The sequence below is a fragment of the Manihot esculenta genome, chromosome 1 (genome assembly GCF_001659605.2).
Source record: "Manihot esculenta cultivar AM560-2 chromosome 1, M.esculenta_v8, whole genome shotgun sequence".
NCBI lineage: Eukaryota > Viridiplantae > Streptophyta > Magnoliopsida > Malpighiales > Euphorbiaceae > Manihot > Manihot esculenta.
The window spans coordinates 38,376,610-38,399,213 of record NC_035161.2 but is presented as its reverse complement, the minus strand read 5'-3'; the positions used below and the strand labels follow the sequence as shown (position 1 = coordinate 38,399,213).

The 22,604-nt window shown below is 34.2% G+C and overlaps 4 protein-coding genes and 1 long non-coding RNA gene across 8 annotated transcripts; 4 read left to right on the top strand and 1 right to left on the bottom strand.

Moving 5' to 3' along the window:
- The first annotated feature begins 1,060 nt into the window (after nt 1-1,060).
- LOC110612189 lies at nt 1,061-2,945 on the top strand. Its single transcript, XR_002487442.2, has 2 exons — nt 1,061-2,436; nt 2,570-2,945. It is a non-coding gene; the product is annotated as an uncharacterized LOC110612189 (long non-coding RNA).
- Nucleotides 2,946-3,295: 350 nt separating this feature from the next.
- Nucleotides 3,296-6,988, bottom strand: LOC110612180 (tubby-like F-box protein 3). 2 transcript variants are annotated; one of them, XM_021752888.2, is made up of 6 exons: nt 5,966-6,986; nt 5,375-5,462; nt 4,998-5,127; nt 4,731-4,910; nt 4,063-4,548; nt 3,296-3,678 (listed from the first exon to the last, which is right to left on the bottom strand). In XM_021752888.2, exons 1-5 carry the CDS (start codon nt 6,314-6,316, stop codon nt 4,077-4,079), a joined length of 1,221 nt encoding a protein of 406 aa, XP_021608580.1. In that variant the 5' UTR covers nt 6,317-6,986; the 3' UTR covers nt 3,296-3,678; nt 4,063-4,076. The 2 variants fall into 2 exon arrangements, with proteins under 2 accessions (XP_021608580.1, XP_043817449.1); XM_043961514.1 differs by having other exon boundaries at nt 4,731-5,127; nt 5,966-6,988.
- A 2,704-nt stretch (nt 6,989-9,692) lies between these two features.
- LOC110612170 (sodium/hydrogen exchanger 2) lies at nt 9,693-15,004 on the top strand. 3 transcript variants are annotated; one of them, XM_043961512.1, is made up of 15 exons: nt 9,693-9,864; nt 10,282-10,444; nt 10,551-10,669; nt 11,285-11,382; nt 11,460-11,519; nt 11,821-11,867; nt 11,962-12,156; nt 12,397-12,443; nt 12,832-12,898; nt 13,035-13,135; nt 13,266-13,367; nt 13,552-13,690; nt 13,768-13,830; nt 14,174-14,257; nt 14,421-15,004. In XM_043961512.1, the coding sequence occupies exons 2-15, from the start codon at nt 10,415-10,417 to the stop codon at nt 14,757-14,759; spliced, it is 1,491 nt and encodes a 496-aa protein (XP_043817447.1). In that variant the 5' UTR covers nt 9,693-9,864; nt 10,282-10,414; the 3' UTR covers nt 14,760-15,004. The 3 variants fall into 3 exon arrangements, with proteins under 3 accessions (XP_043817447.1, XP_021608568.1, XP_043817445.1); XM_021752876.2 differs by having other exon boundaries at nt 10,247-10,444; XM_043961510.1 differs by lacking the exon at nt 9,693-9,864 and adding an exon at nt 9,915-9,938 and having other exon boundaries at nt 10,247-10,444.
- Nucleotides 15,005-15,824: 820 nt separating this feature from the next.
- Nucleotides 15,825-18,647, top strand: LOC110621761 (protein NETWORKED 3C). The gene is made up of 3 exons (XM_021766051.2): nt 15,825-16,175; nt 16,560-16,738; nt 17,744-18,647. Exons 2-3 carry the CDS (start codon nt 16,651-16,653, stop codon nt 18,460-18,462), a joined length of 807 nt encoding a protein of 268 aa, XP_021621743.1. The 5' UTR covers nt 15,825-16,175; nt 16,560-16,650; the 3' UTR covers nt 18,463-18,647.
- A 1,421-nt stretch (nt 18,648-20,068) lies between these two features.
- Nucleotides 20,069-22,390, top strand: LOC110620746 (probable indole-3-pyruvate monooxygenase YUCCA10). The gene is made up of 4 exons (XM_021764594.2): nt 20,069-20,810; nt 20,903-21,136; nt 21,718-21,840; nt 21,919-22,390. Exons 1-4 carry the CDS (start codon nt 20,199-20,201, stop codon nt 22,081-22,083), a joined length of 1,134 nt encoding a protein of 377 aa, XP_021620286.1. The 5' UTR covers nt 20,069-20,198; the 3' UTR covers nt 22,084-22,390.
- The last annotated feature ends 214 nt before the right edge of the window (nt 22,391-22,604 follow it).

Here is a 22,604-nt window from a genome sequence, read left to right as displayed (position 1 = left end):
ATGACAGACCCCACCACACCAAATCTCAATGCCAATTAATCATCTATTCATTTTTTTTTTCTCTAATAATTAAAAAGGGGTTTTACCATTAATAAGGAAAAGGGATAATATAATTAAAGATTAAAAAGCTGTGCATGCAGACCTACTTATCTACCTATGTATTTAGAAGAACATAGAAATAAAAGCAATTTCCCCAATCATTACAAGATCCTACTTAAGATCCAATTTATTTAGTGGACAAAATGTACTTATTCTTCAAATTTAATTGGACCCAAAAATTATAACAATATATAGATATTTTAAAAAAAAAAAAAAAAAAGTGAATTTTATGTGAGTCGCATATGTAGCAAAGGGCAATTAGGGATTAGGAGCAGGGGGACCGCCACGAAGCCTAAAAAGCAAGAGTAGACAGTAGAGTGCCTAGTGTCGGCCTGCACTGTCCAATCATATCCGTTCTAGTTTTTTTTTTTAAAGTAAATGCTAGCGTGTCCACTTCTCATTCGGTCTTCCAAAATAAAATGGTTGACCTTTCCAATTTTGGCCATTTCCTCCCTTATTTATTTATTAAAATTATACGTATTGTGATCATTGTAAACGTGTGTGAAATTTCACTCACGTCAACTCAATCTAAAGTATTTTTGCTTTTTCCCCTTCCCTTCATCCAACCCTTTGGTTTTTTCTCTAGTTTCAATTTTGTTATAATAAACATAAATCTACTTTTCTGATTGCATATTTGTTTTTGTTTCCAAATTCGTTTTGCACATTTCTCTACTTTTTTTAAAAAAAATTCTTATTTTATACCGAGTATTGGTTTAATTACAGAACAAGCGTAGGATTTTTATAGTATAATGTGTTGGCGTTTCAATTTAAGTAAAAAAAAAAAAAATCTTATCTTAATATGGGCACTAAAAGGAACATAATAATTATGTTCAGTGCCATTTTTAAAAAAAATAATTAAAAAAATGGTTATTTGGTAGAAGTTGGTCCACTACATGACAAATTTCTCTCTGCATCCTTCAATATATATTCTTTATAAATTTCAATAACTTTTTGACTGAAAAGGAGATGAAGAAGAAAGAAATTGTGAGGTGTGTGGAAGCAAGCAATATGCATGGAGGGAAATTCTGTAGCCCAACATGTTAGGAAAAGAAGGAAAATGAAGATTTAACAAATGTCCCATCTTTTAACATCTCTGCCTTTCTTTCTTCCACATTCCTCTTTTTTTTTTTTTTTTTTTAAAGAATAATTGGAATGAATATATTTTATGGACCAATCAATTCTCATCTCAGGCCTCCAAATACTAGCAGCTACTTCAAGTATTATTGTTAATGGGTTTCCATCATTTCATTTGGTTGTATCCACTTGGGTTTTGGGACCACTGGTTTGCTCATCTCTCACACCATAAATTTTTTAGCTCTTCTCTTCGACTTATCAATTCCATCCATCTCTACGAGTATTTGAGCAGTAGTTTTCATGGCCCAGGTTGCCAAATCTGAGAATCCAACGGCTGCATTTCCGCATTAATGGTGAGACAAGTAAATGTGTCCAAAACATTAGCTTGCTCATTTGTTGGGGACCAGATTTTTTATTTTGCCTTCTTTTATTGTGATATAATTCACGAGAACCTGACACTGATGTCCGAGGTGAAAGCCCCATCTCTGTAGCCTAAGGCAGACTGTTTCATTTACATTTAAAGAACAAGTTTACTAGGCTTGCTCTCATTTATTGGCCACTCACTCTGCGTCAGGAATCACATCTTTTTTTTTTTGTCTTTTTTATTTTTCTTTTACTGCGATCTCCTTATCATCTCACGGTCATGCAACTTCATCAATTATTCCGCACCATATGCAACCAGCCTGGACCTGGACCCCCTAATTCTTACAAGGACATTAATATATTTACGCTTTCTGGGCCATTTCCTTGTGTTGGTTATTGGGCCAAGCCCACAGAAAGCTTTGGATGGTAGGTGAAAGAGGAAGAGTAGTTGTAGGCTTGCAGGTTTTGAATTGTAGGTTTCAACTGAAAATTATAAAGAAATGTTGGTCAGGTTTTTCTTTTTAGATACTCTCACATTTCTTCGCAAACACTGCGAGTTCCTTAGGTTTATTAAAGTATCTTCACGCGATCATCTGCTCTGATTTTCCCAGATATCTTCGTTTCAAGTTAAGGAACCTTTGTGTGTCCATTTCAGTAGAGCAAGAACTAGGAAATGCATCCTGGTGGACCAGGGGGACCTGGACCTGGAGGGCCTGGATGGGGTCCTGGACCCGGGGGGCCTGGCTGGGGTCCTGGACCCGGAGGACCTGGCTGGGGTCCTGGACCCGGAGGACTTGGCTGGGGTCCGGGACTTGGAGGGCCTGGTTGGGGTGGACCAGGAGCTTGGGGTGCTGGACCTGGAGGATTTTTTGATGGTTTATGCGGCATGGTATCTTCTTTGTAAGTGATCCTCTCCTTGCCTCAGCTTTGTTGATTTAGTCGTTTAATTAAAGCATATTGTGTTAGTAAGTGAAATGGGTGAAAATTTATAGATCAAGTAAATCCTTGTTCTGAATGTCCTGTGGATTTGCAGGTTCTACTGCTTGTGCTGTTGTTGGTTGATACAGGATTGCTTTGGTGGACCTCGCGGTCCATATGGCCCACCTGGTCCTGGCGGACCCCCACCATTCTGATGCTCTGCTCATCCATTCAGTCATGGAATAACGGTTCCCTTGTCCTGTTGAAACTTTCTCAGAAGCACTTTGATTTCTTTTACGTTGTCTTAATTTGTTGTTTACCTTACAGCTTCAAGGATGCCTATTTCTCGTCTCCACTTCATTCATAAGGGTTAAAGCGTATGAACATCATGTTTATTGCTACTAATTCTGAACAAATCAGCATCTGAATCTGTTTTACAGATTGTATGAATTGTTTTAGAAATTAATGGCCGTTCCTTTTATGACATCAAACAAGCTTCTCAATTCTCAGATTAAAACATGCCAAGTTGATAAGGTAATTCGGATGCCATTTCTCAGCAAAATAAAATCCCTTGCTTCCACAACCATTTAAAATAAAAAAAATCAGAGTACAGCTTTGGGTGCGATAATAGATGCACTTGCCTAGTTTGATCCAACATCCCAACCCCAACGTAAATCAAAGTTTTGGGGGCATCAAGCGCCTAAGCAAAATGTCAAAGTGAAATAATAATAATAATGATAATAATGATAATAAGAATTTGCACCACATCTTCAGTTGTTTTGCACTGTAACTCTACCATGACTACCGCATTACCAATTGCAACGTAAACATGTACACTTAATTTTGTCAAGCACACAAGATTAGCAAATTCCAAGTTTCTAAATGTTCAACAAGGGAAGCAATTTCTTTTCAGAGCTCCAAAATATACAACATCCGAAGCACCCCACCCAACCTTCAACTAGGAAAATACATGTGATCTCTCAAAAATCAACTCCCTGTTAAGGCGTCAATTATCTAACACAATTTTGTCAGCCACGGTACATCCTACAGATTGGAGCACATTTGGCTCATAATATGTACAGGAATAATTCAAAAAATTAAAACCCTAACTCTTCACATGGCAATTAGAAGGAACCAAATTAAACTACCCAGAAACTTTGTCGCAGAATGCTCCCATGCCATGCAGCTACAAGCCAACAAATGCCATATTCAACCATATGATACCTGTCAGGATAAATGCAGCAAATTCCAAAATATCAGACCCAAATAGAGAAAGAACACCCCTAAAATTGATGGCCTAAGGTCAGGAAGGGAGAAGTAGGAGAGAGAGAGGGGGGGAGGGGGGTTGCTAAAAGCTATATCCTATATGATATAAGATCAATCTAAATTTCAAAGCCAGGCAATGAGAAATCAGGCGATGCATTTTAAGTTCAAAAATATACCAGCAGTTAACCATAAAGTTTAAAGTTAATAAATATACAGATAGCATTGCAAGAAAAAAGTTCATGAGATATCATATTTCAGTGGGTTCAGTAGCAAAAACAGCAAAATCATTATATGGTCAGAAAGACCTTGCACGAATTCATAAATGGGCCACAGGGTTCACACCTTCGGCTTGTCTGTCATTCACATGCGATCTTGGTGTCAAAGCTGCTAAGACATATAGCGAATGCCTGGAAAGCAGAGATGGGATATTGATAATCCATGGTGAACACATCCTTTCCTACTTTTCCAAACTGGAGTACTACGCTCTCATGCTCTTGCCTGCCCACTCCATTCTCGGCAGAAGCAACCAGCTGAAAGTTCTTAACTGAAGCAACTGTCACCCGTCCATTGAAGTTCAGGCACCAACACTGGAGTTGTTCATGCCACCTGGGTGCCTTGTTCCTTAACACTAGCATTCCATCTTTATAGCCAGCCAAAGGACCAGATTGGAAATTCTCTGTGCGACTGGATTTTGATCTAAAAAAGGGAATTGATGGAAAAGAATCCAAGTTGCTATGCAGTAATTCAGTCTGTGTAGGGGCCACTCCACCAGGTTCAATAGCAGAGGCAGGGATGGCATCCATAACACATTGCATTCTCCTTGGACCTCTGAATATTACATAAATTTGGCACCCAGGAAATTATAAATGAATCTAAATATCCATCCTCCATAGAGGAATGGGAAAGAACAACATTCACCAGAATGCATGCCTCAATTCATTTTTTTTTCCCATTGAACATAATTTGATTACCCTAAAACAAGCAGAAAGTTTTAAAAAAACACCCTTTACCTTGAACCTAAGACATTCAACTCATAGGAGATATGGGCCACAGGATAGTTCCCTGCAGGGACTGTGGGGGAGACCTGCTTCATGTTAACTATCCTGGTGGAGCGACATTTAGCAACTTTGGCTCCAGAAATTGGAGGCTGTGCATCATAGATTGTGAACTTGGTTCCGAGAAAATTGGATCTGTTATAACGGAAATGAAACCACAAAATTAGACTTACAAAACAAGGGGAAAAAAGATCTGTCACATCATCTAATAGCTGACAATACCTCAACTTTCCAATGTATGTGCTGCTTCCTTTGGACAAGTTGTCACAGTTTAAAGACATTATGTAATCTGTGCATGTAGCCCGTCTGCACCTCCGTGCAGCAAGAAGAAACTTACCATCGTCATTTGATGCTGCCAATAGATTATATGAGTAAAACAGTTCAACAGTAGCAGCTCAAAGAGAAAGCCCACATTAAAACAGAAACATACACATCTCCAAAATTATAAGAGAAATAAACCCTCCAGAATATCTTGGTAAATTGATGGCACCATCAATAATCTCCCAAATAGACAGCAAGAAAAATACATCAACTCATGGAGAAATCTACAAGTAAAAGGAAAAAAAAAGGAATTAAATAAGAAAGATTTAGTTACTCACCTTGATTTAAGCTAAGATAGAGATAATATGTTTGATTGCTACGATTCCGTTTGATGTAGCATTGAAGAAGAGAGTCCCTTGGACCAGGCTGCAAAACAAAATAACCCAATAACTTTGACATTAGCTATAAAGGAAAAATGAAACTCAACAGAATATTAGTTTACACTATATTCAATTATGCCTTACCAAATGTAGCATTAGGTCTTTAGATACAGAAGTTAATTTTTCTGTAAGAGTTTTTATAACAAGATAAATATTATCTTTGAATAATTTCTCATGGAATTACTAAAAGCTCCAAAAAAAGCAAAAAAATTTTACGACTACAAAAAGGAACAGAATTGAAAGGCCAAACCAAGTGGACAGAGTTCAGAGCAGTTTATGAAAGTAATCTAATTATAAAATAATCCAACATACCATTTTCCACCATTAACAACAAAAAAAACCAAAAAAATAACGAATAACACATTTAAATTCAAATAAAAAGCAGTACCCAGCCTCCTAACATATTTTTGGATTCCACTGCACTAGCCAAACACATAAATAATATAAATAAAACTTATTTAAAACCAAAACGAGGCCAAATATTCAAACCTGTTTCAAGGAGACTGGGAATGTCAATTTGCCTGATTCTTCCAGTGTTTTCACAATTTCTTTCATAATCTCTCTCCAATTTCTGCAGACACCAGCACAAGCAACGACATTCTTCAGGGATGGCCAGGTAGTCTCAGATGCCTCAATTCTCATTAACACATCCCTCAAAAGCTCAGGCGGCATGTTAGCCCAACAGCTCTGCTTAAATGCATCAACAGGCATGAAAGAGCTATCCTGGACCACCCTGTGTGACCTCGATCGCATTCCATAACCAAACTTTACATCGAACCCTTTTCTAGACATACTACCGAACTCACCCCTCATGTCCTGAAGTATGCTCTTGAAAGACATCTTTGCCACCTTAAATTTTCAACTCTCAAGGACCAAGAATACCTCCTCAAAAAAAAATACACGGAAAGAAAAAAAAAAGGGGGGGGGGGGGGGAAGAGAGAGATGTCTGGAAATAGCCAATCCTCTGAGAATCCTTATCTCCCCCACAATAACATCAACAAAAATCTGAACTTTATAGTAAGATAGGAGCTGATAATCACTGATCAATAATACACAGAAGGTTGAAAAGCTAAGAAGCTACAATTTCGATGGGAACGAATACCAATTCCCAGTAATTCATCTCCAAAAAAGTGAAGATCAATCTTAAATCATCTTCAAACAGGGAAAATTAACACAACACTAGTACACAGATTCAGATCTACAGTTCCATGATCGGACAACATGCAGATTGAAATAAAATCACTCCTGTTCATAACCACAACCACAAAGCGAATAAACACAATCTCCAATAAGTTAACAAAGTGTACAGATATTGGAATAAGCAAACCTCAGAACGCATCAAATGGATCTGAAAGAAAGCAAAATGGGAACTTGGTGTGGGGCGATGAAAGGCATAGCGGTTAAAACTAAGAGGCCAGTGAGAAACCAAAGGGGAATACAAAGATGGAGATATTAGGGTTTGGTATGCGCGACGTGATGTGTGTCTGTACTGGGGTCAGGGGTGTCAGGTCAGGGAGACCAGAATTTTAATCTATAAAGGTTCCATTTTCCCTTATCCAATAGTTGCATGAATCTGGGGCTTCCGGATCAGGGTCAGGGCCCGGATCTGTAAACGGGTCACTAAAGCAGTTTGCATAAGTTGTTGACGCTATGATTCGGTCGGTCGGGCTTATCGCCAATTTAAGTTAACAATTTTAAGTTTCTTTTAGGGGTCAATCGATAGATTTCATTAAGAAAGAAATGACAAGTTAAGCAATGCATACATACAGCACAGAGAAAGCCTTTAGTGTCTAAAAAAATTAAAAATTAAATACAAATGGAGCCCATAACTCAAAAGCCCTAAAAACCCGAAATGGTAGAAGAACCCGGTTCAGATTCAAAAGCTTCAATAGCTCAACGCATTCCTTAGTTGGTAACCAACTTGCCTAAATATCATGTATGCCACCATGGCTAAAAAGAAACTCCTTTATGTTGTAGTTATTTCGGTTGTAAAACAAAATTGGAGCTGAGAATATGAAAAACAACAATTGGAAAACTCACAATGACCACCACCATTGTCAAAGGATAAAGAGTCTATCTCCATCCAAGAAAAACACATGCACCCAAAGGATTAATGAGGGATGACTGCCACATAAAGAAATTGTTATCAATCAAATAGCTGCAAGTCATCCTTCTCCGGATTCGAGGAAACAACTAGCCCAAAAGGGATAATAAAGATAGTATCAGGGCCAACAATGCCATCTTTGGTGACAAAGTTCAAATGTCCAAATAAGAAGAGAGATAATTGAAATTTCAACATAAAAGTAATAAATAAATAAATAAATTCAACTTTAAAGTTTTTAGAAAACCCCAATTAACCTAAAAATTAAAATAATTAAAAGAGCAATTTCATATCTTAAAAAATGATTAAATTTAAATTAGATATAATTCATTTCAAACGCGAAACACTAATTAAAGATGAAGCAACTATAATTTGTATAAAAGACATATTATCTCAATTTCAAATCACATAAAATTTAAGAGAAATAAAAAAAATATGCATTTTCAAAATTATAAAAAAAATCGGTTTTGTCAAAGATAAATCAGGGACTATTTTATAATTTTTCATTAATATTCTCAAATTTAATTTAGTTATCTTCACTGTAATACCAATGAATTGAAAATATTTAATTTTATTATCTAAATTTTAAAATTTAAAATATAAATTTAAATCAACATAAACACATTTTTTTTATCCGCTGCACTTATTCTTTCTACATTAATATCTCATCTCATAATTAAACATTAATTTATTGGCGAAGACTAATCCATTTGAAATTCATAACTATGCATTTTATTAATGTTTCGTTTAATAATTAAATATAAATTAATATAATAGTAACATAAAATATATCAATAATCATTATCATAATACGAAACTAATTAATAATATCTTAATAAAATATAATATTCGATTACACGAATCTCATTCAAAAAAAAATAAATTTTATTTATTATAATGGTCCATATTTAAAACAATATAAATATCACATTTACATAAAATAATTAAATTTTTCGTGGCATATAAATTATTGTTAAAAAATAGTATTCAACACAATTTTATTGTATTTATAATCACATAATTTCTTATTTATTAATCATTATTAATTGAAATTTTAATAAATTTACTAATTAATTTTATTTTTTATCTTATAAAATTAAAATATATATAAAATTTAATATATGTATTTTTATATATTTTTCTTAAATTTAAATAATCCATTTAAATTTTTATCTTTTATAATTTAAAAATTTTAATATTTAATTCACCACATATAAATACCAACCATATCACTTTTTTTTCTTATATCATTTTCTTTTTTTTCTTTTGCTAACCATTAACTCTATCCTAATAAAGTTTTATTATTATATATTTTTTTCAATTACTTATAATAAATTTTTTATAAATATGATGGGCAATATGTACTTTTATTAAATTCCAAAGCAGTTTTCACTCCAATTTTTTCAAAAAAATATTTATGAAATTACATATTAATTATCTACTCCACAAAAATATACGTGCCTACATTTCCACATAAATTGAAAAGTATATTTAATAAATAGTTTAAAGTACTAAACTAATATACTATTGTAAATTAATTAAATATTATTTTAAATTAATAAATAATATAATAATTCAATTCGTTCTCGATTTGTTTTCGCCTGTTCTGGTGGCGGACAGAGTTCATAAACCTTTGGCCAAAAGTTTCGATTCTTCCGAGGAAAAGAGTGGGACTACCTTTTACTCATTCTTGCTTGTGTTTTGAGTAAAATTTTGCCTTTCCAACGCCAAACATCTTTTTATTCTTTTTCTTTCCGGTCTTTCCTCGAAGTTTCCTTAAGATAACCACTTTTTGTTCTGCAGTAAATATCACCCATTACAAGTTGATATTTTTTTTACAGTACAAGATATTTATTTTTAATTAAAACGTAAAAATAAATTATTTTCTTAAAAAATATTCAAGTTTTTTTTTATTTTTTTTATAAAAGTAAAATAAAATAAAATACAATTCCTTCAGCCTTCAGCAGTTGGTAATGGTAGCGTGGAGTCTACAAAAAGGAAAATACGTGGCGGTCCCACCAAAACACGATCTCCGTCCATTGCTTCTGGAAACCAACGGCTTAGGTTCATCGGCTTCTGTGAGCGCGACCACATAGCAATTCAATTGCACCCGTTTCATTACTTTTGCGCGGTATCGCCTGGGCTACTGTCCACTCTTTTGTGATTCCCTCCTTTGAAGTTACCTCTCCAAAATCAAATTCTTCTCCTTCTGTCTCTTCCAATTCAAATCCCCTATTTCCCTTTTTAATCCGGGAACCAAATTAAGATGCTTGAGTGGAAATTCAAGGTAAACGCCTGCTTCTTTTCTTTTAGCTTTCTGTTTGGTTTAAGAGATTGGAGGACTCACACCAATAGTCAGAGGTCTCAAGCTTTCTCTTTCTTGTTTACTCTAAATCTTGTATTTTTTTATTTTTATTTTTTAAGACCTGGATCATATGAACTGCCTTTTATGGTAGACAAGGAAATCAAGACGCTTTACTTCTGCTCTTTCAGTCGTTTCTGGCTCAATTTAGTTATTTTTTAAGAGGCCAATTTGGTTGTTGTTTTTATGAATTTTTGTTTAGTTTTCAAACAAAGTCTTGATGTTCTGTATTGTTCATAGCATTTGTTTCTTTAATTGCTTTTAAGTTTTTTTTTTCATATTTTTTATTTATTTGTGCTGAGAACAGTGAGCTTGTTCTTTGATATCTGAGATGGAGTTCAGTTTGGGATCAGTGGTCGTGCGATTGGGATTGAATTCGGGACCTGATGAAGCCCATGTAGATTCTATAACTTTGTTTGTGGCTCTCCTTTGTGCTTGCATTCTCATCGGTCATCTTCTTGAGAAGAATAGATGGATGAACGAGTCAATAACGGCCCTTTTCATTGTGAGTTGCTCATTGTTCATACCTATGGGTTTTAAATGATGCTAAAATTCAATTTATTGTTGCAATCGTGTCTTAATTGAATTTTTGGTTTCATGTTCTATATCAGGGTCTCTGTACTGGGCTTATTATCCTGCTAATCACTAAAGGGAAAAGCTCTCGCCTTTTTCTATTCAATGAAGAGCTTTTCTTTATATATGTTCTTCCACCTATCATATTCAATGCTGGGTATGTTATTCGTCTTATGTATTCCTCTCTCTCTCTCTCTCTCTCTCTCTCTCTCTCTCTCTCTCTCTCTCGTTTTCTTTTTTCTTTTGTTTTTTTTTTTCCAGTTTAGCAATATGATTTGTCATTCTTCATTTTCTTTTTTTTTTTTTGAGGCTTAGATTCTGTCTGCATCCTATTTGTATATTTGATTTATATCCTTTCCCCCATTCTCATCTAGTCTTGACAACGCATTGAATTCTAAATTCAGCTTGATGCTGGAGCTATAATCATTAATCGGATGAGCATTTTAGGTATCCTTTTGAGTCTTATACTTCTTTGCTTTGCCACGTTTTTGGTGCCTATTGCGCACTGGCCTTGTTGGACAGGTTTTGCTATGTTAATAATTGAAAAGCAAACTTGCCCATACCAGTCATGATTTGAAAGAAACAATCAAGGTCTTTCTTGGAGTTATTTTTTAACACCCTCTGAAAGAATGCGTTGTGTTTTGCTCAATGTGATCAATCAGAACTACTTCTATAGTTTGTGGTTATATATAACTCGTGCTTTTCTTCTCTATATGTCTTTCTCCATCTGTTTATCTGGTGTCTTTCTCACCTATATACATGTATGTAACAGGTTCCAGGTAAAAAAGAAGCAGTTTTTTCGAAACTTTATGACAATCATATTATTTGGTGCTGTTGGGACTTTAATATCCTTTATCATCATATCATTGGGTATGGTTCCAAACTCTATGTTGATTTTTGTTTTATTTTATTTATCTATCATGTCTAACTTCTTAACTGTGTTTCAGGCTCAGTGCAGTTATTCAACAAATTAAATATTGGTTTCTTGGACACGAGGGATTATCTAGGTAATCTCTCTCTCTCTCTCTCTCTCTTCTTTGAGAAATTATATGCATTCACTATATGTGAGCTTGTACCTGGGAAATATACACATGCTATTTCATCATTAACGCATCCAATCTTTTCTCATTTTCATTTTTGGAATTACATTTTTTACTTTCTCATTTTTGGGAAAAAATCAGTACTTTTCTCAGTTGTCATCATAAAAAGTTGTATATTAATAAAGCATTAAGTGCAATTAAAACAAAACATTGCTTTATCTATTTCTTTTAATATGTTGTGATTCATTTTTTACTTTCCTTTTTTTAGCACTGGGAGCAATTTTTTCAGCGACAGATTCTGTTTGCACTCTGCAGGTATATATAGTTTCAATCTATCTTTCTATTCTATATATGGAAATAGATAAAACAAGCACAACATACTTGCTCAGTTTTATAATTGATGTGGCAGGTGCTCAATCAGGAAGAAACACCTTTGCTTTATAGTCTAGTCTTTGGCGAAGGCGTGGTAAATGATGCCACCTCTGTTGTGCTCTTCAATGCGATTCAACGATTTGACCTCTCCCACATTAACTCGAGCACGGCTATGCACCTATTTGGCAATTTCTTATATTTATTTGCTACCAGCACGTTGCTTGGGTTGGCAGTGAGTTCCTCTCTCGCTCTCTCCATCTCATACTTATGTTCAGTGTTTGTAGATTCTCAACATCTCTTCTTTAGATCAAATGAGAAATGTTACAGGTCCAGCAAATCATATGATCATAATAATTGCAGTTAAAAGAAAATGTTATTTTATATTAAGTTTCCAGAGAACACCAATAGAATATGCTCGATGAATTTAAGGACTAACATATGCGATAACACTTTTTTTTTGGGGTCTTTTCAGGTTGGATTAGTAAGTGCTTATATCATAAAGAAGCTATACTTTGGCAGGTATATTAAGGGATAGTAGGAACTATATTTCCTAAATTTGTTGTTTAGATATGGATATTCTCACTCTAGATGTAAATAAATTTTGAATGGCTTTATATATGGGGTTTGGTTACCTAGGAATTCTAGTTCCCTTCATTCTTAATCTTTAGAATTTTCTCTATTGTTTGATTTTGAAAATCTGTGCAAGTCATGAATATTTGAAATAGTCTATGATCTATGATCTATTTGTGATGTTTGCATGAGTCAACAAAAATAGCGGTATTACAATTATGGAATTGTGGGATGCTTTGTTATATGTTTTCCAAAATCTCTGGTATGGTCAAGTAATTACCTCTAATAAGTCTCTTTTTCTATTGAATTGAATGAGCTAAGTTATGCATAATTTCAGGCACTCTACTGATCGTGAAGTTGCTCTGATGATTCTCATGGCTTATCTTTCATATATTATGTCTGAAGTAAGATTTCTATTAGTTTGCTAATCATCCCTGTAAATTCTCTCTCCCTCTCTCCTTAGAACATAATGTTTAAGTTTAGATATTGTGTCACTTTCTGCTCTAACGATGTGGAATCTGCAACTTATATGTCATCCAGTTGTTCGATTTAAGTGCCATTCTCACCGTGTTCTTCTGTGGGATTGTCATGTCACACTACACCTGGCATAATGTGACTGAAAGTTCAAGAGTCACTACCAAGTAATTCAAATCTTGAAACCGCTTCTCAGGAAATTTAGATTAATTAGATTCAGGTTGTCAAGTTCTTCCCCTTTGGGGGTCACAAATGGAATGTTAGTAAAATTCATGTGGTCCTTATTTATTTCTGCAGACACACTTTTGCAACATTGTCATTTATTGCTGAAATTTTCATCTTCCTATATGTTGGTATGGACGCCTTGGACATTGAGAAGTGGAAATTTGTGAGCAAGAGGTAATCCTAGAAGCGTACACAAGTATAGTTCCTTTAAGGGTATTTTTTGATACGTTCTCCATTTTTGCTACTCTACCGTTTTTAACATTATTGGATAAGCATTTTTTTTAGTTGCTAAATAATTTGAACTTGCAATTTACCAACTGCAAAAAGCATTTACTCATTCCATACTTGATTTTCACAGTCCTGGCACATCAATTGGTGTGAGTTCAATACTTCTTGGCCTAGTATTGGTTGGAAGAGCTGCTTTTATATTTCCTTTGTCCTTTGTATCCAATTTGACCAGGAAGTCTCAAAGTGACAAAATTGGATTGAAGCAGCAGGTTGGCATTTATTATATTCTATTATTAATTTTTCACCCCTCTGAATGCCAAATGAGTTGTTGTTTTTACTCAAACAGGTTGTGATGTGGTGGGCTGGGCTCATGCGAGGAGCTGTATCTATGGCACTCGCTTATAATCAGGTAAATGCTGGAGTGAGGTTTACATGTCTAGAGTATCTGCAGTTAAGGAAATATAGGATGGCCAGTCTAGAGTTGGCTGATAGAACCGCTTCGTTCCTTTTAATGTGGGAGGGAATGCTATTGTTCCTGGAAAGGAGGGAAAAGGCCAAGGCAGTTCTCTCTCCCTCATTCAATATGTTTGGTCATCCAGGATTTACACATCTAGATTTTGTAGTACTTTTTTGCTCTGTTGCATTGAAGAATGATACTTTCACTTTATAATTGCAGCCTTCAAATTAATGATACAAAGATATCAAACTGATTTGATACGGTTGATGTGTTTTGTGTAACGATGTGGATGCAGTTTACCAAGTCAGGGCATACTCAACTGCCAGGAAATGCGTTCATGATAACCAGCACCATTTCAGTTGTTCTTTTCAGTACTGTGGTAAGAGACTTCATATTTTTTTATGAAATGTGCTCACCTTATATATATTCCTTCAAAAACTTAATCAATAGATCCATTTTATGTATCAGAAGCCCCCTGATGGTTTATATACTCAGGTTGGACTGGGGAGAATGACTGAAATTTTATTGTTCGTCTTGTGTAGGTATTTGGATTATTAACCAAGACTCTAATAAAGGTGTTGTTACCGAAGACACACTCGAGCAATGCAGTAATTTCTGAGTTAGCAGATTCAGTTGATTCAAAGTCTCTTGCTTTACCACTTCTTAGTAGTAGTCGAGGGAAAGAAAGAGAATCGGAAGTGGGTAGGGATAGGGATAATATTCCCCGTCCCACAAGTCTACGCATGCTCCTGTCGACCCCAACGCATACTGTCCATTACTATTGGCGGAAATTTGATGATGCCATCATGCGTCCAGTGTTCGGCGGACGAGGATTTACCCCGCATGTTCCTGGCTCACCAACAGAAGGCTATCTTCGTTGACAGTATCTAAGGAGGAAGAAGAAGAAGAAGATGATGAAACAACACTGTGAAAAGTTAAATTACGTATAAGATTAAAGAGATCACAATACTTGCATGTTTCATCCTTCCACACTGAATGCTTTTCCGCTGGCATTTGCTTACGAGGAGGACAATGTTTCGTGGGTGATAATGGTTAGTTCTATATGTGATTATTATTATTATTATTATGTAAAGCTTCATAGATATAAGCTTTTTCATTCGGTTAATTGTTTCTCTGTTTCTTTATCTTTTTAGTAAATTCTACACACTTCAACAAAAATCAATTTTAATTTTTTTAAAAAAATTGATTTAATAATTTCATATTAAATATATAATTTAAAATTATTAATGTATTAATATTTAATAAAATAAAAAATACAAAATAAAAAATTATTAATCCGATATGAATGAGAAGGATGTACAAAGCTCATTATTTCAACTATGTTAATGTTGATTCGGCTATGGTTTAGTTCAGGTTGTAAAGTAAACCAGATTCAGTCTATATTAAACTTGAAAACAGATGGGTCAAATAGTTTTGATTCATGAATCGAACTTTAATCGTCTAGTAGAACAAATTATGGGCTTTCTCTTACTGAATCAGGTTTTGATTTTTAAAAAAATTATATTGATTGATTTAATGCTTTATAATTATTTTTATAGAACTAAATAAAAAATGTATTATAAATTTAAATTTTATAAAAATATATGTTTTAATATAAATAATGTTAATATTATTGTAATTTTGAAATTTTCAAAACCATAATTTAAAATTAAAAATCAAGCTGAAATAGTTTTGAATCATATTTAACTTTTAATATAAATCCTTTTGAATCAAAATCGATTTAAATCGTAAAGCTCGACGAATCGGGGATGCTGATCTAGAACCGGATCAAAACTCGCCAGTGGCAAAGATGACATTGTGGAACCGGCTGGGTGTGAAGTGTGGATGTGTTTGGCAATAAAACCAAAGCCGCAAAGGTGATGTGGCCTTTTTTTTTTTCAGAGAAGGTGATGTGGCATTAAGTAGCCATTGACACACATTTCGACCGTTGGTCACAGCGATTTTTAAATTCCAGCGAAACGCTCCGCATGATTCGATGAGTTCTGCCTTCTGAGTTTGGACAATTTCGTAAAGTCATACCCAGCCGCACTCTGCCCTTTTTCCTACACGTGCCGATTTCCTATTGGCCTCAAACTCTCATGGATGACATTATTGGAAATTCAAATAAACCACGCTAATTTTATTTATTTAAATCGCTCGATCACACAGGCACAGCACAAAGCCTCTGTTCCTACAATGCGTCTACCATATGCAACTGAGTTATAGCTAGCAGCAGATTCAAGCACAGAGAGAGACTCCATTGTCGTCTCTCACAGCAAGAAACGAAGACCACTGTGGTACCTTCTTCAGTTTTCTGTGATTTCTGCAGTTTTTTTGTTAATTAACTTCCAATTTTATCTTCTGTATAAAATGGTGATGAAAATTCTTCTAGCTACAAAATTGAGTTCTCTTTTTATTCGCTAGTTTGCTGCGGATATGCGGTTCTCTTGTTTTCTTTTCCTTTCTAATTTTTCGTAATCCTCCTCACTTGAGGCAGTTGTGGCGGCGTTGTTTTTAAAATTGAAATTTCCCTCTGTGGTTTTAGTGGATACAATGACTAAACTAACCCCGATATTTTATCATTATTTTCTCCCATGGGAGATAACTAAAAATCTGTTGTCCTTATCAACACAACAATAACACCAAGCGGCAAGCGGTAACGTTCGTCGTTGCATGTGTAGGTTTGCTGCGGTTTCTGTTTATTTTGAGCTGTGTTCTTTCGGATTTGGTAAAGGAGAGAGTAATCAGGGGAAGACATAGAACGTGGAGGAGATGATGAACAAAGATACATCGCACTGGTGGTGGTTTGAGAGCCACCAGAACTCCAAGCGCTCTCCATGGCTACAATCTACTCTTGGCGGTGAAAGGCTTTTCTAACCTATATCTCTCTTTTATTTATTTATTTATATCTGTGGTTCTCGTTTTCTTTATGGTTTTCTTGCATTTCATTATCGTAGAGATGGGACAGTTTCTCTTGATTCTTGACCCCTTGGAAAGTTGCAGTAGGCGGGTGTTCTGAAGATTCAAAATTTTTTAATTGTTTCTTTACCAACTCTTTTTTTTTCTTTGAAAAATCGTTTCTTTTCCAGTGAAATTCTAGTGAGGAATTGCCTTACAACTGATTAACTAGTATAGATGGCTGTTATCTTTTGGGGGGTAGAATACTTGTAGCAAGGATTAGATTTCAAGATTTGTCTTTGCGTGTACAAAATTGTAGTTCATGGCTGCACCTTCATGGACTTTTTGAGAAACTATAGTCGCCAATAAGAGGGAGGGGTGGGGGAAAAGGAATCAAGAAACGAGTGTTATCAGAAAGTTTATTACTAATTTGTGTGTTTTGGATTCACACATGGGAATTGGGATTAGAGGAAAGATCCACCAAGGATGGTCGACGTCATTTCATGACCCTGGGTGATATTCCCCCCACACCCCCACACCCCCTTTTTCTTTTTTTTTTTTAATCTTTTTCTTGGTTCTTGTCGTTGCCATGAACTCTTTTTAAATTCCTTTGCCAGCACGGGCCCTTTTGATAAAATAAACAATGGTTATTTTCTTTCATTTCTTTTCTGAACTTTTTGACGTTGATACTTACATAAAACCAGACAAGAGTTTTTCTTTTGTATGATTCTTGATATGGTTATGAATAGATTAGTTGCCCACAATATTTCACAATGCAACATTCCATGATAATGATACCACTGGAAACTCGAGGGATTTGATTTGGTCATGCATTTTTCACTTTTCCTGATATTGTCTCTCTTAGAATCCAATGTTCTCTGAGATCTATTGATTTACTTAATAATTTCTCACTTTGCCTTTTCAATTAAATGATTCTTTTGTGTTATTTAAACTTTGATATTTTCAGAGCTAGAGAGGAAGACAAAGGCAATGCTGAAATTGATAGAGGAAGATGCAGATTCGTTTGCAGAACGTGCAGAGATGTATTATGAGAAAAGGCCACAGCTGATTAGCATGGTTGAAGATTTTTACAGGACACATCGATCATTAGCAGAGAAATATGATCAACTCAAATCTGATTCAGGAAATCGCCTTATAACAACATTGGGTTCCCCGTTTTCAATCAAATATCAGCAACAGAAGTTAATGGGTGGGATGGATGAAACCTATGGTGGCCATTCTGAAACATACGACCCAGAGGACTCTGCTGAGTCTGAAGTGGAAGATCCTGAACAGGAAGTGGAAATTGTATGCGAAGAAGAAATGGGAGAAGTTGAGGATCCTGAAGAGAAATTAGAAACTAGTGAAATTGAAGTTTCAGGTGCAGTCTTTAATGATGAGGTGATGAGGATGCAGGAAGAACTAGAAAGACTCGTAGAAGAGAAGAGGATTTGGAGGGAACAACTTCTGCAGAAAGATGAAGAGAAGAGAGAGGTTATAAGACAACTAAGTTTGGCTATAGAAGTGCTTAAGCTAGAAAATGTGCAGCTCAGGAAGCATGTAGCAAGAGGCTCTACCAAGAAAACGAGCCTTTTTGAGTTGAAGAAATTGAAGGAGGTGTTTTCATGGAAGCTTTTCAATGGCTTTTCAGAATCTCGGGGTCGTGGGAGTGTTGTAGCTACTTAGATATATAGTTTGGAGCCGACAAGTAGCTTGTAGACAGAGTTCGTATCTAGGAAGAGTATGTATAAATCGCATAATATAGGAAGTATACATATACAGTAGAGTGTCTTGAACTCTCTATTTAGGATTTTGCATGTCAAACGTCTAGTTGTTGTCAATAGTAATATATAGTATGCAATTTTGATGCTTGTGCCATTGTTTCACCTAACAGGAGGAGGAAAGTGCATAAATCAATGGTTTTAAATTTCGAGAAAATATGCATTTAAAAAATACAAATTGAATTCTTATAAATTCAATTTCTAAGGTTATCTCTAATTCAGAAAGTAATAAAAATAATTATTAATTAAATTACTTTAAAATTAAATGGCATCTGTGCTTATATTTTTAAAATAAATATCAAACTCTCAACTTTGAAAAGTTTACAAGGCAGGTATTACCTGAAAATGGGATTAAAAATAGAAAATTGTTTTATATACGTCTCTAAATAAAATTGGCAATAGTTTGATACAATTAATAAAAATTTTATGATATATTTTAAATATACATGTTAAAAATATTAAATTATATGAAAAAAAAGAAAATAATGAATAATCTGAAGGTATTTCAAAATCTATAGTCCCACACTCCACGCCACCATTGCCTTAATTAAGGGATGGTTGACCGACTTCACCCCAAAGTAGGAGGTAACACGTCCGATTCAACAATGGGATGGAATGGACACCCAGGCTTTTAAAACTAACTAATTACAAACCTAATATCATAATAAAATTCACATATTTATTTTCCTATAATGCAGGCTTCAAAAATTTATTTTCTAAAAACTAATTTTTTAAAAGCATATTTTATATACCGTTAAAAAAGTAAAACATGTTGCTAGTAAGAAACATGTTATATAAACATATTAAAAAAAAGTACATGTTAATGATTTTTTTGAATTTTACACTTTTTAATACTTTAAATCATTTAAAAGTCTTTTAATTTATTCGATTAATTCACTAATGATTTGTTTTTTTTTAATTATAATTTGATCATAGCATCAATAATATAGTTGTTTTATGTTATTACATAAATTTCATTCTTATTTCTTTAATCCTTCATATTTATTTACCATCAACTATTTACTCTTTAAGATAATTATACTTAAATGGATATGCATGGATCAAAGAATTTGCACTAAAAAATAATTATAATTTTATTTTTACAAATAAAATTTAAAATATTAAAATAAAAATAATATTTATATCTAATCCAATTCTTTTATTCATATTTAAATTTAGTCGAGTTATTATGGATTTATTATTTAAATAATGGGTCTTATTCTCAAAATATGATTAAACATCTTGATAGATATAGAAAGAAAAAAAAATTCATTGATAAGTCTAGAGCTTAATCTTTAGAAAACAATTTAAAAATTAAATAAAAAATTTAGAGAAAAACATTATTTTACTATCACATTTTTAAAATAAAATATACAAATATTATAATTATGTCACAATAAATAAATTTAATTTCCTTCAAATTTCTGAAAAATCAAATACAAATATCTCTCCAGTTCTCCAACCAAGTCAACATTCTCCCACAAGTCTCACCAACAAGATAACCAATTAAGTCTTCTGTTTACCTAAAAAATAAAAATAAAAATAAAGAAGGATAAGCTTATAAATTAAGCCACCTCCATTGGCTTTCTTAAACTTCCTTATCCAAATTGAAAGAAGCAAATTGCAAATCACCCAGAAGAAATGCAAGAACCTGTAGTAATCATAGTAGGAGCTGGCCCCTCCGGCCTAGCCACTACGGCATGCCTGAACCAGCATTCGATCCCTCATATCATCCTCGAAAGAGAAGATTGTTTCGCTTCGCTTTGGAAGAAATTTACATATGATCGTCTACATCTTCACTTGAAAAAGCAATTCTGCGAGCTACCTCACTTGCCTTTCCCTGCCTCCTTTCCCACTTATCCCTCTAAGGATCATTTCATCAAATACCTTGATCACTATGTTTCCCATTTCAAGATTTCTCCTATCTACAAAAGATGTGTGGAGTCGACCAGCTACGATGAAGCTACCAAGAAATGGACGGTTATTGCCAGGAATGTGAGTTCCGGTGAAACTGAGGAATACGCCGCTAGGTTTTTGGTGGTGGCCACTGGAGAAGCTTCCAATGCTTTCATACCTGAGGTTGGAGGATTGAATACTTTCACAGGTGATGTTCTGCACTCTACCCAGTTCAGAACTGGCAAGGCTTACAAAGACAAGAACGTTTTGGTTGTTGGGTCTGGTAATTCTGGCATGGAGATTGCTCTAGACCTAGCAAACAACGGTGCCAGAACATCCATCGTTGTCCGAAGCCCGGTAAAAATATATGAGCAGTATTAATTTTTTCGATAATCATAATAGATTGATATTGCAGAAATAATTAATTAATAGATATATGCATGCTGCAGGTGCACGTTCTATCTAGGGAGATGGTGTACTTGGGGTTGGTTATGTTGAAGTACTTTTCATTGGGCATGGTGGACTCCTCGATGGTGTTGCTTAGCAAGATCGTGTATGGAGACTTGAGAAATTATGGGATGAGTAGGGCCACGGAGGGTCCCTTTTTCATGAAAGTTGCTTACGGCAAGTATCCCATTTTTGACGTGGGTACCTTCAGTAAGATTAAGTCCGGACAGATTCAGGTAAATAACGAGCATTAGCATCTAATATAACTCAAATATGAGAGACTTTTTTGACGTTAATCTAGCCCTAATTTACTGCTATTGAAGGGAAAAGTGACTTCTTTTTTTTTGACCTTTTCAATTCTCATAAAGTATTTTTGTCAAACGAGATAAATATTAAAAATACCGTTTGGTCGTTGAATCTTACTAACTCTGCTGGTTTCTCCTCCTTTTTATTATTCTTTAAATTTTTTTCCTTTTATTGAAAGACAAGTCTTCTTCTTGAGAAAGCTTTCTGTAATGTCTTCAATCCGTTGGCTTACTGTGTATGAGGGTATTGGTAACCACTTATTAAATATTAATTAATTTCTTGCTTGCTAAAGATGTTGGCAATAAATGGTTACAAATATTTTTCTAATCATTCTAATACTTATTGTATGGAGTAGCTACTAGTATCGTATATTTAAAATGATTGACATAACCGAGTGCAGTTAGTGTGCGTCAACTTGAGAGCTTGCATTTGTTCACAAAAAAAGAAAAAAAAAAGAATCCTTCATATCCAAGCTAAACTAAATATATTTATTTATTTGTTGCGTGTGCAGGTCTTGCCTGCAATACAAAACATAAGAGGCAATGAGGTAGTCTTTGAGAATGGCAAGTCACATTCGTTTGATACGATAATTTTTTGTACTGGATTCAAGAGATCAACAAACAAATGGTTGAAGGTAGTTATTAGAAAGGAAATGTTTATATATATTCGAGAATTATAAGCCAAATTTAATGAATGGCTTTTTTGTAATCAGGGAGATGATTATCTTTTGAATGAGGATGGAATTCCGAAGCCACGTTATCCCAATCACTGGAAGGGAAAGAAGGGTTTATATTGTATTGGATTGTCAAGGAGAGGGTTGTATGGAGCCAGTGCAGATGCACAAAACACGTCTGACGACATCAAATCACTTCTGTGAGAGAGTTTACATATGAGCAGAGAATCGTGATATATCATGTAATGGCATTGCTTTCCAATAGCCTATATAAGATAGTACATGTTAAATTTAAGTTGTAATTTACATTTCAGCAACCCAAAATCCCTTGTGATCTTAATGGACTTTGAAAATCTGCATGAAAGAAAAATTCCAGCATGTCTAAACAATACGATGCTTCTATCACTACAACGTTGCATGTGTATGCATACAAATAAGTGAATGGACAAAATTTTATGCTAGATGCACCAACCTTTTCTACCTTCTAAATACTGCTTCTTCTATTCTATAATTTTTATCTATTTTATTTTTTACACATACTTAAAAAAATTATTAATTTTTTAATTATAATCATATTAAAAATATTAAAAGCTATTTTAACAATTTTTTAAAAAATTAAATTAAATAAGATTATAATAATTAATTTATATATTATTATAATGTAAAAAAAATGAACCCTAATTTTAAAATAATTAAAAAAAAGCTGAACAATGGTTATTTAATTA

What these genes read in the sequence shown, in the direction of transcription:
- LOC110612180 (XM_043961514.1), bottom strand. Translation starts at nt 6,316, where the DNA reads ATGTCTTTCAAGAGCATACTTCAGGACATGAGGGGTGAGTTCGGTAGT. An exon ending in TCCCAGTCTCCTTGAAACAG is followed by an intron (nt 5,463 to 5,965) that starts GTTTGAATATTT and finishes TTTGTTTTGCAG; the next exon opens with CCTGGTCCAAGGGACTCTCT. An exon ending in TTGAATGTCTTAGGTTCAAG is followed by an intron (nt 4,549 to 4,730) that starts GTAAAGGGTGTT and finishes TGTAATATTCAG; the next exon opens with AGGTCCAAGGAGAATGCAAT.
- LOC110612170 (XM_021752876.2), top strand. Translation starts at nt 10,271, where the DNA reads ATGGAGTTCAGTTTGGGATCAGTGGTCGTGCGATTGGGATTGAATTCG. An exon ending in TTTCATATATTATGTCTGAA is followed by an intron (nt 12,899 to 13,034) that starts GTAAGATTTCTA and finishes TATGTCATCCAG; the next exon opens with TTGTTCGATTTAAGTGCCAT. An exon ending in TGGCACTCGCTTATAATCAG is followed by an intron (nt 13,831 to 14,173) that starts GTAAATGCTGGA and finishes ATGTGGATGCAG; the next exon opens with TTTACCAAGTCAGGGCATAC.
- LOC110621761 (XM_021766051.2), top strand. Translation starts at nt 16,651, where the DNA reads ATGATGAACAAAGATACATCGCACTGGTGGTGGTTTGAGAGCCACCAG. An exon ending in GCTACAATCTACTCTTGGCG is followed by an intron (nt 16,739 to 17,743) that starts GTGAAAGGCTTT and finishes TGATATTTTCAG; the next exon opens with AGCTAGAGAGGAAGACAAAG.
- LOC110620746 (XM_021764594.2), top strand. Translation starts at nt 20,199, where the DNA reads ATGCAAGAACCTGTAGTAATCATAGTAGGAGCTGGCCCCTCCGGCCTA. An exon ending in CCATCGTTGTCCGAAGCCCG is followed by an intron (nt 20,811 to 20,902) that starts GTAAAAATATAT and finishes TGCATGCTGCAG; the next exon opens with GTGCACGTTCTATCTAGGGA. An exon ending in TTAAGTCCGGACAGATTCAG is followed by an intron (nt 21,137 to 21,717) that starts GTAAATAACGAG and finishes TTGCGTGTGCAG; the next exon opens with GTCTTGCCTGCAATACAAAA.